Below are 16,914 nucleotides of genomic sequence, written 5' to 3'. Positions count from 1 at the left end.
TGGTACCTTTTTTTTTAAACATTCAGTGTATCTCGTTTATTTATTTAAAAATTTTTTATCTTATATTGGAGTATAGTTGGTTAACAATGTTGTGTTAGTTTCAGGTGTACAGCATAGTGATTCAGTTATACATATACATGTATTTCCTTTTTTTCAAATTCTTTTCCCATTTAGGTTATTAGAGTATTGAGCAGAGTTCCCTGTGCTATACAGTAGGTCCTTGTTGGTTACCTATTTTATTTTATTGGAGTATAGTTGCTTTACAATATTGTGTTAGTTTCTACTGTACATACAGCAAAGTGAATCAGCTATACATATACATATATCCCCTCTTTTGGATTTCCTTCTTCATACTTTCAAGATGTTGTCCACCGTCTTCTCACTTGCACAAGAAATCTGATGTCATCCTTTTTTTGTTCCTGCGTTCATGTATTTTTTCTTTGGCTGCTTTTAAGATTTTTCTCATTTTCACTGGTTTTGAGCAAGTTGATTATGATGTGCCTTGATGTAATTTTCTTCATGTTACTTCTGCATGGAGTTTGTTGAGCTTCTTGGATCTGTGGGTTGATTGTCTTCATTGTTTGGAAAGTTTTCAGCCATTATTTCTTCAGATATTTCTTCTGGCGCCCACCATCCCTTAGGACACCAGTTACTCATATATATTAGTCCATTTGCTTACTGATCCCTCAAATGTAATGCTTTAATTAAAGAATTTTCTTCTCTGTGTATTTCAATTTGGATGTTTCCTATTGTGCCTTCAAATTCATTAATATTTTCTTTTACAATGGTGAATCTGCTGTTAAGCTCATCCAGTGTATTTTTCTACTCATTGTTTTCTGTGAAGTATGATTTAGGTGAATTTTATATCTTCCATGTCTCTTTTTGAAAAAGTGGGATAACTCAAACATGTGTGTGAATTCTGGGTTGGTTTCAATGATTGATATTCTTCTCATTGTGAGTTGTATTTTCCTGCATGGTATTCTTTGGGTGCCAGACATGGTGAATTTTATCTTATTGGGAGTTTTTTTGTTTTTTTTTTTTTTTTTGTATATATCTTCTTCGGTTTTTCCTGGCATGCACTTAAGTTACTTGGAAAAAAATTGATCTGTTCTGGTCTTGCTTTTATGATTTGTTATAGACAGGTCATTCAGTCCAACTAATTATCCCCCAGATACTGAGGCAAGATTGTCCTAAGTACTCTGCCCAATGCCCCATTAATTATGAGTTTTTCTAGTATGGCTGGAAGAACCAGGCACTGTTCCTGGTCCCATATGAGCAGCAGGCACTATTCCCTCTAATTCTTTCAGTTGGTTCTCTTTCCTAGCCTCAGGTGGTTTTTTCTCATACATGCAGTGATCAATACTCCTTTGAGTACTCAAAGGACACCCCACACTCTACAGATATCCTGGGTTCCCTTTCTGTGCATTTTTCTTCTCTGATACTCTGTCCTATGAACCCTAGCAGTCTTGGTCTCTCTGGACTTTCAAATCAGGGAGTCCACCAGGATCTGCCTTTGTTCTCCCTCTTTGTGTCACGTCTTGGAAACTCTTTCAAGGCAGTTGCAGAGCTAGCATCATTTGTTTACTATCTCATGGTTCACTGTCTTTCATTACCTGATACCCAGTGTCTTAAAAGCCATTGTTTCACGGATTTATTGGTTGTTTTAAGCAGGAGGGTAAAGCCAGTCCCTGTTGCTCCATCTTGGCTGGAAGCACAAGTCCAGGAAATACATTAAAAAAAAACACTTCTATTAAAGTGTATATAAGGGAGAGACTTCCCTAGTGGTCCAGAGGGTAAGATTCCATGCTCCCAATGCAGGGGGCCCAGGTTCGATACCTGGTCAGGGAACTAGAACCCGCATACATGCCGCAACTAAGAGTCCACATGCCACAACCAAGAAGTCCGCATGTTGCAACTAAGATCCCATGTGCCACAACTAAGACCTGGTGCAGCCAAAATAAATTTTAAAAATATATTAAAAAATATAAAGCATATCTATATAGAAAATTGCAAAATAAATTTACATCAAGCTTGATTAATTTTTTTTTTTTTTTTTTTGCGGTACACGGGCCTCTCACTGTTGTGGCCTCTCCCATTGCGGAGCACAGGCTCCGGACGCGCAGGCTCAGTGGCCATGGCTCATGGGCCTAGCCGCTCCGCGGCATGTGGGATCTTCCCAGACCGGGGCACGAACCCATGTCCCCTGCATCGGCAGGCGGACTCTCAACCACTGTGCCACCAGGGAAGCCCTTGATTAATTTTTAAAAACTGAGTCGACTTGTATGACCAACGCTTATATCAAGAACAGAACATTACCAACACTTTAGAAGCCCCTTTCATGTTACTAAACTCCTACCCCCGAAAAGTAAACCTATCCTGAGTTACAGCACCACAGATTAGTTTTGCCTGTTTTAAAACTTTTAAGAATGGATTCATATAGTATGTGCCCTTCTGCATTTGGTTTCTTAAAACTCAACACTGTTTGTTAGATTCAACTGTTTTGAGTGTAACAATAGTTCATTTTCATTGTTATATAGTATTTTATTGTATGAATATATCACATTCTACTGTTGATGGACATTTAGGCAGTTTCCAGTTTATGTCTGCTGGCATATAGTGCTGTTATAAACATTCTTGTATATGTCTTTTGGTGAACATATGTAGTGGGTACATAACAGTGGCACTGCTAGGTCTTAGGATATGCTATTCGCACTTCAGTGGATACTGCCAAATTTTTTTCCAAAGTGGATGCATCTATTTACACTTTCTCCAGTATTGTATGAGCATTCCAGTTGCTCCACATGTTTGCCACAGTTGATACTGTCCATGTGAGTTTTTTTTTTAAAAGCCACTCTGTTGTATGCATGTTTAAGTTCCCTTTTAAAGCTGGTATTGGAGAAGAGTAGGTCTAAGACCCTTTCAAAACAAACTGCTTTATATTATGTGAGGTTAAGTTTTGGGAGATACAGGACAGATAAAGTCCAGAGACATATCCAAACCCCAATAATAATAAATCCTGGTAATAAAGGAATTACTTCAGTTTTCAGTATCAACCACTGAAAGTTTTCAGAGAAAACTTTCATTTTATCCTTCACAATTTTACCAATGTTAGGCTATGAATTAATATCCTTTTAGTTTATTTTTCCATGCATCCATAAATTTAGGCTATTTCATTGTATAACTATTGTGATTTTGAAACTTAAAGTTTGAAAAAAAGACAATGATCTTATAATGGACCTGGAGGGTCTCTGACTGGTTTAGTGGGTTGATTGACCTAAAATAGGGATCAGCAAACTTTGTGTATAAAGAGCCAGATGGTAAATGTTTTAGTCTTTGCCAGCCATCCAGTCTCTGTTGCAACTACTCAACTCTGCCCTTGAAAGCAGCCATAAACAATATGTATATGAGTGGATGTGGCTGCGTATACTACTATATACTCAGTATACATCTTCCCCAAGAACATATATAAGAATATCCGTGACAGCATTATATACTGGAAAACATAAACTGGAAACTACCCAAACATCCCTCAACAGCAGAACGTGATATATTCATATGATGGAGTACTATACAGTAACAAGAATAAGCAAACTACTCTTACAGCTTTATTTACAAAAACTGGCAGTGGTAATGGGCATGAGGTTTCACTAGTTGTGTGTGGCTATTTAAATTTTAATTAATTACAATTAGGTAAAATTTAAATTGTTCTCAATCACACCAGCCAAATTTTATTTTTTTTACTTAAGTATAGTTGATTTACAATGTTGTGTTAATTTCTGCTGTACAGCAGTGATTCAGTTATATACATATGTACATTCTTTTTTAAAATATTCTTTTCCATTGTGATTTATCATAGGATATTGAATATAGTTCTCTGTGCTATACAGTAGGACCTTGTTGTTTATCCATTCTATATATAAAAGCTTACATCTGCTCACCCCAACCTCTCACTCCATCCCTCCCCCAGCCCCCTCCCCACTGGTGACCACCAGTTTGTTCTCTATGTCCATGATTCTGTTTCACAGATAGGTTCATTTGTGTCACATTTTTAGATTCCACGAATAAGTGATATCATATGGTATTTGTCTTTCTCTTTCTGACTTACTTCACTTAGTATGATAATCTCTAGTTGCACCCGTGTTGCTGCAAATGGCATTATTTCGTTCTTTTTTACAGAGGAGTAGTATTCCGTTGTATATATACCATGTTTTATCCATTCATCTGTTAATGGACATTTCGGTTGTTTCCGTGTCTTGGCCATTGTGAATAGTGCTGCTATGAACACAGGGGCATCTTTTTCAATTATAGTTTTGTCCAGATATATGCCCAGGAGTGGGACTGCTGGATCATATGGTAATTCTGTTTTTAGTTTTCTGAGGAACCTTGATACTGTTTTCCAGTGGCCACACCAACTTACATTCCCACCAACAGTGTAGGAGGGTTCTCTTTTCTCCACATCCTCTCCAGCATTTGTTATTTGTAGTCTTTTTTAAAAAAATAAATTTATTTTTGGCTGCATTGGGTCTTTGTTGCTGCACGCGGGCTTTCTCTACTTGCGGCAAGCGGGGGCTGCTCTTCATTGTGGTGCGCGGGCTTCTCATTGCAGTGGCTTCTCTTGTTGCAGAGCACAGGCTCTAGGTGCGTGGGCTTCAGTAGTTGTGGCATGTGGGCTCAGTAGTTGTGGTGCATGGGCTCTAGAGCACAGGCTCAGTAGTTGTGGTGCATGGGCTTAGTTGCTCCACATGTGGGATCTTCCCAGAACAGCGCTCAAACCCATGTCCCCTGCATTGGCAGGCAGATTCTTACCCACTGCACTACCAGCAAAGTCCCCTGTAGACTTTTTAATGATGGCCATTCTGACTGGTGTGAGGTGGTACCTCATTGTAGTTTTGATTTGCATTTCTCTAATAATTAGCAGTGTTGAGCATCTTTTCACATGCCTGTTGGCCATCTGTATGTCTTCTTCGGTAAATGTCTGTTTAGGTCTTCTGTCCATTTTTGGATAGGGTTTTGCTGTTGAGTTGTATGAGCTGTTTGTATATTTTGGAAACTAAGCCCTTGTTGGTTGCATCATTTGCAAATATTTTCTCCCATTCTGTAGGTTGTCTTTTCGTTTTGTTTATGGTTTCCTTTGCTGTGCAAAAGCTTGTAAGTTTGATTAGATCCCACACTAGCCAGATTTTAAATGCTCTGTAGCCACATGTGGCTAGAGGCCACTATACTGGACAGTGCATATGTAGAACATTTCCTTCAATCTCCAAATGTTCTATTAGACAGCTTTGCTCTACTAATCTTTGCTTTTCCTTCTGCCAGGTACAAACAGGAATCACCAGCCTGGGAAACACTTTAAAATAAATTCATGGTTTAAAGTGTTTTTTTGAACTGTGCAGGTGGTATGAAACTGGGCTGCAAAGCTGTGAAGCCTAGCTTGAGATTATGAATTCTCATGAGAGATTTTTTTTCACAGTACTGTTGTTGTGGGTCTGAAGATATTCATGGATAATAGATTCTATTCCTTTGCTCAGATGATGACAGTAATGTTGCAATCACCAGACCAGCTTCAGAAAGCCCCTGTGTGCTGAATGCACCACAACCTTTGGTCTTACCTCGAGTGCCACAGTCTAAGGTGCTGTCCATCACCTCAAATCCGGTAAGTCGCACAGGGGAATGTATTGGAGAACCTAGGACTGTTCTTGTAGACTAAGTTTGCTCAGTTATTTGCCTTAATTGTATCACTATGACTCTTTTTCAGTAAAGTTATGTGTTTATCACAGTAATCCAGTGACTCTTTGCAAAGATAAGTTTAATTTCAGTTTAAAAAATTAATAGCAGCGAATGCACTCATGTCAATGAATTGTACATGTGAAAATGATTAACACAGTAATATTACGCTATGTATATTCTACCACAATTTTTAAAAATTTAACCTGTTAAAAAATTAATAGAAAATTAGAGTTGATAAGTAATTCTCAATCAGCTCTTTTGAAAAGGCATCTATAAGCTGTGCAATCTAGACTCAACTATATGGTCAACTTAAGTCTGCTTTGGAAAAAATGAAAAATATGATGAAAAGAGGGACCAATATCAGATCTTCTATGGCCTTAACATTCTGTCCTTTGAATTTCTTTTTGACTTCTTCCCTCTTTTTTCTCTTATCTCAGACTACCTGGTTTTTGTTTTATTTTTAATATTTGAATCTGTTGACATTTTTGCTTTTTGGATGTTTACTAATCATAACCAGATGTAAAAGGCAAATCAAAGGGAGGAGAAAATGGTTTCAAATAAGTCTGCAGACAAGCATATAAAAATGGCCATTTCTTGCAGAAGGTTGATAAGCCTGGTCTCATCCATGTGTAATGATTTATGTAATCCCAGTTCTTACAATGATAGCTCCCCAGCGTTACTTGTAGCAAAAAAGGTGTGGGAGCAGGGGAGGGATAAAAAAAAAAGGATTCTCATCCTTGGCCCATGCTCATCGAGCCTGTGTTTAGTACCACATCTAGTATTTGCTTTGTTGGTGTACTGCCCAGATATTGTGCAGCTATATTTTAAAAAGGTTATTTAAAAGTAAACTCAGCTTGTGAATCACCATACTGTACACACCTGTAACTTATATAATATGTACATCAACTCTACTTCAATAAAAAAAACTAAATAAAAATAAACTCAGTAAGGCCCATACCTTATCACATTGGAGGATGACCCAGGTAATAATCTAATATTCCTATGATGGTAATAAAATACTTCTACATGTTGAACTGGCCTAGTTATGACCTAGGTAGCCTAAGCCCTGAAAAGTTAACGTACACAGTTCTGGTTGTTAATGACCAAAGGAAGGAGAAGCAATAATCCAAACATTCTTAAGACAAAGTAGGAGGAAAATGCATACTGTGGCAGAGAAGGAGCTGGCCAGAAAGGGCACTTAACTGACTACCTGAGAGAGAAAATAAACAGGACACTAAGGTGGCGGTGGCAGTTAAGATTAAATCCTGCTAACATTAAAATACAATTAACTCCTTCTAATAAAGTCTTCAGAATTTACGTTATTATTGAGAGCTGACTGCTCCAGGTGTAGTGAAGGAGAAAGCATTAGTTGGTGCAGAGCATAGGATTATGTGATAGTAAAAGAGATAGAGTTTACCCTTATTCTCCCCATTTTTGTTCCATATTTTGTTTTCTAGTATAATGTAAATAATAATAATAAAGGTCCTCTCTCCCCTATGAGAGTGACTATTAATTGCTTTCATCTAAGTTGACCAGGCTTCCCCATTTAGAAATGGAGAGGAAAGCACTCTGATCCTGTCATCTTGACAGTGGACTTGGGGCTCCAGCTGGGGTACTGGCCAAGATTTACAAAAGTTAAGGCATAGGAGAAAAATGTATAAATGACCTAATTTGGAAATACTAACTTCTGGCAAAGTTGGGAAACCAAGCTGATATCTTCACCAACCAATGAGTAACACCTTCTTTTGATATGTAGATGAGTCTCTGTCAAGCAGCAAGTGGTCATCAGCCAAATGTGAATGGTCTCTTGGTTCATGGGATGCCTCTACAGCCAAGAAATCTCTCCCTAATGGACAAGCTCCTGTAAGAAGTATAAAACTTTAAGACTATAGAGTTTAAGTAGATCACTGAGAAAAAAAAGGAAAGCAAAGTCAGTCAATCAACATGCATGTATTGAGTACATACCAAGTAATCAGAGACATCTGGGGAGTAAAAACATATAAGGAAAATGGTCTCCACCTTCAAGGAACTGATAAAATAACTGTTGAGAAGGCACAAAGGTAAAAAGAGACCTAACCATACAGGGCATTCCTGTGACTGAGGGCGAAGTTTGTGTACTCAGTGTGAGCACTATGGTAGTCCCAAAGAAGGGAAGCATTTTGGTGGGTAAGTGTAGGTTTTGAACGTATCCTTGAAAGATAGAAGATTGGATAAGCAGAGAAGAGCAGCAGGTAGGAGGAATGGTGTGGAAAAAGGTTTGGAAACAGGAAAATACAAATATTTAGAAGAGAAAGCCGACCATTTTTGCTGTAGTAGGATAGGAAGCAATAGGTTAGAACTTTAATGTTCTGATCAAAGACCACTGACAATCTTCTACAACTAAAATAGACCGTGGTGTGATTAGTGGGAAAGAAGACACTATGAAATTAAAGAACACTGGGACCAGACTATGGAGGGTTTTGAATGTCATGTTTTTGAGATCCATCCATGTTGTTGCATGTGATTCTCTTTTATTGCCAAGTAGTATTCTATTGTAATAGTACACCACAATTTGTTTATCCATTCTTCCGTTAATGAACACTTGGGCTATTTTCCAGGTTGGGGCTGTTATGTATAAAAGGTACTATAAATATTCTTACACGTCTTTTTTGTGGACCTATGGTCTCATTTTTCAGTACAGAATAGGTTAAGTGTATGCTTAACTTTATAATAAACTGCCATACAATTTTCCAAAGGAATTGTACCATTTTACATTCCCACGTGAGCAATGTGTGAGTCCAGCTGGGGAGCACATATATTTAAAACAGGAATCTGAAAGATAGATTTCACAGCAGTAGGACACAGATTGGATTGATGCAGGAGGAAATGAAAGTAAGGAGTCTAATGCAGGAGTTCAGGCTGCTATGGGTCTATTCTCAAGTTGTAGCAAGACTAAAAAAAGGAATGAAATATTTTAGGAGATATTGCAAAAGAAATCAAATTCTATAAAAATAGAGGAATCAAAGTCAACTCAGATTTCAAGCTCAAGGGAAGCTTATTTGGCAGGGGGAAAATGAGCTTGGGGTGTGTTGAGTTTACAATGATGGGCCATATAGAAGGTCAGATTTGAAGGCTGATCTAGAAGTGTGGAGGTGATAAATCCAGTTATGAATGAGTAGTCCAGAGGAAGAATAAAGATGAACAAAGAGCAGCTAAGGCCTAACCCCCTGTAATTAGAAAGCAGTAGGCTGTGTAAAGAAAAGGCTTAAGTGAATGGTTAGGAAGATCAGAAAGATCTCATATGAGTAATGCTCAAGGTTTAGCCCTATTCTGTGATGGGCATTTTTCCTTCAAAGTTCTCCAAACCCTGAGGCATATTTTGCACTAGAGGACACCAAAGTGGCCTGAAAGATTGAGGAACTTGCTGAAAGCCAAGAGCACCTGGCAGAGCTTTATTCTTTCACTTCCCCTCCACATCACAGTGTAAATACTATCTCTTAGGTGCCTTACAATAGAATCAAACATTCTCTCATCTGCTTAAAACAAAAAAACAAAGCCGCTGAATCTACAAGGCAGAGTTTAAGCTACTGAACTGTTGAGCATGGTATTTTATCAGAGTACTTACAGGAAAGTGTTATATTTCACAGTTGCTTATGCAAATGGGGATCTACTGCCCTGGGCTGTACAAAGCTCTGGACCCTTTGCCTGTTCCCAGCTTTCCAAGGAACCCCCCATCCCTGTAGGCTCCAACTAGCTCAGCATTTTAATCTCTGCAGTGGGAGCCACACTAGTGCCACACCACTACTAAGCAGCAATATTGGCCTTTCAACTAAGTCTTTCTGGTGACATTCCTTCAGCACAAAAGAATGCTTCAAACATGGTAGGAAGCACAGTCCCTGAGGTAAACTTTTGGGAAGCACTTTGGAGTCGGTACCCTACAGGTTAGTCTTTACCAGTAACTGAAGAAGTGACTGTGATGGCAGGTGAAAAATGGACTTGCTTTCCCAAGTCTCCATTCTAGTAAATTATGTGTAAGATTGAAATGATGTCCTTCTTTTAGGTACACATTCTCATGCCTGAGCTAGATTATGTAACTTCTAAAACTAGGTTATTTATTGTTTTCTCTTTTCACTTTTTTCTCCCTTGAATGTATTTTATAGTCTAAGGCTTTTTACCCTTTGAGTTCTGTCTCCCTGTACAGAGCAATCTTGATCTCACTGTGGGTTTCTGATATTTGGACACTAGAGATCTTGATGACAAGCTACATATGAGGCCTGGGTCCAGTACCATCTTTTCAACTCGAAATTGGCCAAATCGAGCCCTGGAGCTTAGTACATCATTTCTGTCATATACAGTGCAGTCCGCCAGGAGACGCAATCCCCCACCACGTACCCTTCATCCCATCAGCACAAGCCATTCACGCGCTGGAACACCAAGACCTATGGAAGAAATACTCAGAGGATCCCGAGTGTAGGTTTCAAAAGCAGAATATCTGGAATCTATGGTAAAACTAATGAAGAATTTTACATAGAGAATGAATTTAAATCTAAGATTGAAATATATGCCTAAACAGTAATCATTACATATTCTTATGATGAACTGCACACTGGTGTAAATCTAATACAGAAAAAATGGAGTTAAATTTGAATGAAATACAGATATACTGGATCTTCCTATTGATTTAGCTAAAGATTTGTATTTCTACAAATAAAATGTTGGCTAGAATACTTCAGAACTCACCAAAGGAATAAAAGACATGTGTATTTTATTAAAACATTTTCCTTAGTGGGAACATCCTCAGTGAAATTCTCCCCCAAATAATAGTTAATTCTCCTTTAATATTTTTCTGTACCATTAGGATCTACCTATTCCATTGACAATGAAAACTTTAAAACCTCAGATAAGTAGATGCTTATACACCAGGAAATATGTCCCTTGGCACGTGTTAGGAAGTAACACTAAACATGTTCTCTTCCCTTTTCCCACCTTTCATTCACTAGACACTCTGCGCCTCACTGTGCAAAAAATACCAAGCCAAGTCTTTAAAATAAAATTCTTTCATTAGTTGTTGACTTACAAAACATCTTAGGATAGTTAATTTCTAAGACTAAGAACAAGGGTGTGAGATGACAACACCATAACTGTGTTTTGAATTCAGCCTCTAAATCCAGGACGTCACTATACTTCTCTCCCAACACTTCTTGATTTTGACTTTTCAATTTCTTGTTACAATTTATCCCAATAGACCTACTAAAAGAGGTGTCCAAAACCACCAAAAATCTTTGTTAGGACACCAGGGTTCTCAGCTGCTCTTTTGTTGATGTACCTATATCTATACTGATATAGGTATACATTAATTTGAGTATGAGTGGTCTTGATGTATAATTAATCTCTCATCCCTCTAACAGTGCTTTTTTCAAAGTAAGCTGCTTTGTTTTTTTCTGGGACATGAAAAGTACCATTCAGCTTTTAATTACTATCTTGGGCATGAGTAATACTGCAAACTGCTCCAAATCCCATGGAAGGAAATAAGTTTAGGAACTTTACCTGGAAATTATAGTTTTTAGTGAGAAGGACAACCAGAAAGCCCAGAACTGTGAGTTCCATCAGATGTGAAATTACAAATCCATAACTGTCAGAGAAATACAACACAATATAGGGAAAATTGTTTTATTCCAGTTCTCTGTGGGAGAAAGGGTCAACTTCTGCTGTGTGCTCAGGATGAAGTTTCAACAATAAGAAAATACTATGAAGGAAACCCAAAACTTTAATTCTCCAAAATCCTTTCACTGAGATCTCTTCACTTAAAAATGTAGGCAGCTTAAAGCTTTCTGTGCATGAAATTAAACTCATCTGCTCAATTTATTTGATTCTAATCAGTTTGCTTATATTGTTATAACTTTATGCTTTCATGTCTTGGTTTTTGCTGATGGGATCTGCAGCCCAGTGGCGGCCGACTCACTCTCCTCTCCCTCACCACTGCCCCTGAGTCGAAATAATCTGCTGCCACCTATTGGCACAGCTGAAGTGGAACACTTGAGTACTGTGGGGCCACAAAGGCAAACGGTATGTCTCTTTCCTATTGCCTTTCCATGTGCTTGTAAAACCTCAGGGTCAGTAATTCTGCAGGGTCTGTGCTCTGGTCTTGACTTAACACTATATTTTGTCAAAAGTACACACTGAATTCTGATTCATGACGATGGCATTGGAGCTGCTTGGCCTGCAGTGACCATACCTGTTAGGGTTGATAAAGGACATGCACAGCTCCACTACAAATTAACTGTTTCTGTAATTTTTATCTCTTCTGCAGAAAACCCATAGCGATTCCAGTCGAGCTCGAAGTGCAGCGGTGGATGAGCCTAACCATCAGCAGCCCCACGAGAGGCTCCTTTTACCAGACTTTTTCTCCAGGCCCAACACAACTCAGTCATTTTTGGTAGAGTGACATACTTCCTCTATGGTCTTGATAGTTGAGGAAAGGGAAAAAAAATAGTTTGGCAGACTTAAGGCTTTATATGGTGGCTTAATCAACTCTAAGAATAAAAGATGAGGTTCTAATAAAAATAATGTTTTTAAGTTTTAAGTATATTTTGTTGAAACTCTAACTGGTCTCTGTCACTCATTCTTTTAACTTATACATAAATTGCAAATTCTAAGCAATTTAAAGTTTAGCTATTTCTGAGAATAAGCAAAATGTTAAACCCCAGTGTGTATCAGATTAGCATTAACTTCATTCTCTAACACTGCTCTTAGGGAATTACACAAAAAACGGTATCAGATTATGTATGTGGACTGGTGGATGTGCGAGTTAAGACTTTTAGGGGTTCTTAGTTAATTGATGTTTGAAATGCTGACAATGCCTTACCACTTAATGTACATTTACTAGCCCTTTTACTTTTAAACAATAGAAAAAAACCTGATTGGGAGACTGGAGATCATGCACTGACCTTGCCCAAAATTGTAAGCCAGGAGCTCAGCCCCACCTCATTTGCTTTGTGCAAGAGGGCTTGGAGAGCCTAGGAAGTGACTGGGGCCACACTTATGGCCCAGGAACCAGGCACCAGGAACCTACATCCTATACCAGTCTTCAAGACAGTGGTATTTGCAACACACTTATCTCAACTCATAACCCTTAAACTGTATCAGCCTAAAGCACTGTACGATCCTTCCTCCATTAGAAGAGTGGTGAGAGTAGTAAATGAATGGGACATTGTACTAGTTTCCTAGGGCTGCTATAACAAATTACCACAAACTGGGTGGCTTAAAACAATAGAAATTTATTCTCTCAATTCCAGAGCCTATTAAGTCCGAAATCAAGGTGTAAGCAGAGCCATGTTCCCTCTGCAGGTCCTAGGGAAGAATCTTTTCTTTCCTCTGTCCTAGTTCATGGGCTGTTCAGCTTACTGCCTGTTTTTGTAAATAAAGTTTTCTTAGAGCAGAGCCACCACGCTCATTCACTGTCTGTGGCTGCTTTCCTACTGTAACAGCAGAACTGAGGAGTTCCACTGACAGTATGTACCACAAAACATAAAACGTTTACTATCTTGCCCTCTACACACAAAAAAGTTTGCTGATTCCTGATAGAAAACATGGGGCTTCATCAGGAAAGAAAGAAAAAAAATCTCAAATCTCTTAATACCAGTGCTGACAGGAAACTGAGAGGGACGTTTTTATTCTAGAAGTACCAGTGGGATGGTATTGATAGCTTTTTTTAATATCTCCATTTAGGTATTTTAGTTGTATCTTAAAATCTTTAAATCCCTTGAGATAATTTTGAAATGTTTGAGTTCCATATTGAGAGTCACATTTCAAGCACGGAAGTAGTCATGAGTGTTTCAATGTTGCTGAAAAGGTTCTGGTTCTGTTGTTTTAAACAGTCAGCAGGCAATGGAAATCAGATAAAAATTCCCTTGACAGCCAATTGTAAGTATTTAGAAATATTAAACCATACGGATTATTTATAAATGCTAAGATTTTCTTAAAGACATATTAATAAAGTTGTAGAACTTGAAATTTTTACAAGTTAACAATGGCTCTGTGGGCTTCTGGCTTGGGATTTTTCTTACTTGGAACGAGCCAACTTGTCCCTCAGAATGTCAGATGATGTCGATTACATTGCTGTCCAACTTCAAGGTTTTCCCTCCTAAACCAAGTAACACATTATCCTCTGGGAGAAGTCACATCGTAAGAAGTGTCTCATCTTCTCTCTTTTTCAGCCGGACACACAGTATCGTCGTTCATGTGCTACTGAGCATCCTCATCAGGCCCGACCTGGCAGGGGATCTGCAGGAACAGGTCGGGCCATGGTTTTTATTTTACTACTATGTGGTTAAGACCCTGCTGTTTTCCATGTTTATTTTTCCTTCCTCCAGATTTTATTACATTTTGTTTTCCTACATCTTTGTAAATTACCTCAAATTCATTTTGGAATATGGGATATAATAAAAAAATGACAGAACTCCACTGCTCAAAGCCAGAAAGTTCCAGATTTGTTTTCTCATATAAAAATTAACCTCTTGCCATTCCAGCAAACTACTTTTTTTTTTTAATCTAAAAAATTTAAGCCAAATAAGTCATTTTCGTAACATTCAAACACTGCATGGATTTTATTACTTGGCAAACCCCATATTGCTATGGATTAAACTGCCCTGGTCAGTTAAGCTGCTAGGCCAAGGTAAGAAAAGAAATTCACAATGTCAAGACACAAGGAGTCTGATTCTATCCCATTAACTTTTTTGTCTTCTAAGTTATATTCTATAGTTTCTATTTTCATGTGAGTGATGAGAGAAAATTTAAGGATGTCTTAATTCTTCCTATAATGGTCTCACCATCAGGGTCATTTTCTCCTTATGTTATAGGTGAAATTTAGAACTATTGGGCAGTTGAAATGTTTCCTGTTAATAATCAGATTAATCAGCAAGTACATTAAAAAGTAATCTGCCTCAAACCTTCTCTGTAATCCAAGCGAATTCTTTTAGTTCAGTTCCTAGTAGCATCATTTGGTAGTCTTTGAATGCTTTCAGTGGATTCGGTTCTTGGATCAGTTCTCAGAGAAGCACTGCTGCCTCTGAGCTAGTTATTACATTTGGCCATGCTGCCGGTCAAGTATAACTAGTATAATATTTAGGTAAGTCCTTTTAAATTAGTGGCTATTTTCTAAAATTAGGTTACTGCTTTCATATCTAAATATAGATTTTGTTTCTTTACTTTTACATTATAAAATACGCAAACATGGTTTTTATTGCCTTGGTAAATATATACATTACTATTTAGTCACAGGCTCCAAATTTAAAGTCTAACTGATAACTGGAGCAAAAAAGCCCGTACATGAACTTGAGACAATCAAATCTAGAATGTCTACTAATGTTACTCTATGATGTCATCTTTGTCTGACAGGTCCTCAGTTACATGGATCTACAAAATCTCAAAACAGAGGTGGACCTATCACTAGAACCAGGCAGGGACCATAGGGCAAGTGAGAAGAACCTGCCTCATGCTGCAGGGAACATGTGGGAAGATTTCGCAAATCAGTGTTCAGTCATCTCGTGATGCAGAGCTTGTAAACAGGAGACAACTTGAAACTATCCTCATGAAGAGTTATTTTGGTACAACAGACTGAGAACAGTATCAGCCAAAGATTACATGGGTACTGCTTCTATCTCCAGTTACTGTCTTCTTTCAGCATAAGTTAACCATTTCACTGGACAGTAAAATTTGTACCCAAAGATGTAACAAAAGAGTAATATCCTCCAAATCACTGTTCATAATATGTCTGTTAACAATGATCAGTTCAATTATTACAGGATTCTATCAGACTATACATACACAAAAAGTAGGAAATTGTTTGATAACATTATCACTGGCTTCGCAATACTTCTGCTTGTGTTAATTTTTGGACAGGTGTACTCACTTTTACATCATTTTTAGGAGACAATGCTGTCAAAAATCTGAGCTACTCATCAAACAGGTGAGTCGTTCCTAAAGTTTTCTCTTTAGATGTCCAATTCCATAGGCAGACAGATATGGCAGGGGTGAGTAACTAAAGACATAAATGTTGAGCACTGGTGTAAAGTAACCTATGTAATAAACCATAATGGATTTTTTTTTCACATAGGATGACTCAACCTCACAACACCTGCTTGACATCAGGTTATGCTTCTTTTCTTCTTAAAGTACTTTAGTGGTCGTATTTATTTCCAAATATTAAACTCACCTTGCCGATTTTCTCCTGCAGATCTAAGAAAGGCAATTTAAAAATTTATAGAATATTTCTATTAGTGAGCCAGCAAGACACAACTTCTTAAAATTTCAGAAACCCTGCAAATTAGTCCAGTATAAACATATCCTAAGAGCAAAGGAAGAGAACTTTGACATTCTTCCAATTTTCACATGGACCTTTCCTGAGTGCACTCATTAATGAAACAATGGTTTTAACTATGGCTTACATTTATTTTATTTAAATTTCACTGAATTTTAATTTTGATGATCATACTGGTTTTAGATCTTACTGTTAATCTTCAGAGTTGATCAATTCAATTGGGGTAATTTTATTATTTCGCAGTTATCTAATGCTATCATATGAAGACGGATGCTTCAAACAACCTGCATTAAAATTGTATTTTTGATGCAATTAAAGAGTATTTTTTATCCTGTTTATAATCACAAACTGAAAACGTGTCACGGGCTTACCTCAGATAAATCATGATACATAAATCTCAGTAACAGAAGGCTTGTTTTATGTATATGGTATTGAATATATTAGCTTACAAATCAGAGATTTTAAGTTGAACAGTCCCTAAAAAATTTCCATATATTCTAATGAGTTCATACCAATTCAACTAAATGTAAGTGAAAATCTCTGTACTATTCTCACAAATCAATACCAGGAGTACATAATAACAAGCCACTGGATCAAGACGGCTTGCCTTTCAAGGTTAAAGTTAAGAGTCAGAAGGAGCCTCTGACAAGTCATTTAGCCCAGCTCCCTTACTCTTTTATAGAGGAAAGAAGTTCAGACAAGCTCAGTGACCTAAGGACATTCAGCAGTTACAGGCAGGACTACAACATCTCTTGAGGCAACTTAAACCAGGCTATCTGCTACAATGCTGACTAGGACTACTTTTCTTCTCTCTTCTTTATCCTAAGCACCATTCATATCTTTCCTAGATCATCTTTTAAATGATCACACTGGGATCATTTAAAAAGCTCCTG

The 16,914-nt window shown here is 37.7% G+C and overlaps 1 protein-coding gene across 1 annotated transcript in view; it reads left to right on the top strand.

The window, feature by feature from the left end:
* The window catches only part of FAM149B1 (family with sequence similarity 149 member B1), a 58,879-nt gene extending 43,706 nt beyond the window's left edge, over positions 1–15,173 (top strand). The window contains exons 8-14 of the mRNA XM_065894487.1: positions 5,526–5,650; positions 7,481–7,587; positions 9,949–10,173; positions 11,646–11,769; positions 12,014–12,139; positions 13,920–13,998; positions 15,100–15,173. Of these exons, the coding sequence (XP_065750559.1) occupies positions 5,526–5,650; positions 7,481–7,587; positions 9,949–10,173; positions 11,646–11,769; positions 12,014–12,139; positions 13,920–13,998; positions 15,100–15,173 (860 nt within the window). The remainder of the gene's footprint in view (positions 1–5,525; positions 5,651–7,480; positions 7,588–9,948; positions 10,174–11,645; positions 11,770–12,013; positions 12,140–13,919; positions 13,999–15,099) is intronic.
* The last annotated feature ends 1,741 nt before the right edge of the window (positions 15,174–16,914 follow it).

The sequence above is a fragment of the Phocoena phocoena genome, chromosome 16 (genome assembly GCF_963924675.1).
Source record: "Phocoena phocoena chromosome 16, mPhoPho1.1, whole genome shotgun sequence".
In the NCBI taxonomy this organism is placed as follows: domain Eukaryota; kingdom Metazoa; phylum Chordata; class Mammalia; order Artiodactyla; family Phocoenidae; genus Phocoena; species Phocoena phocoena.
Note: the sequence above shows the minus strand (reverse complement) of the source record. Positions and strands in the feature narration are given on the sequence as shown.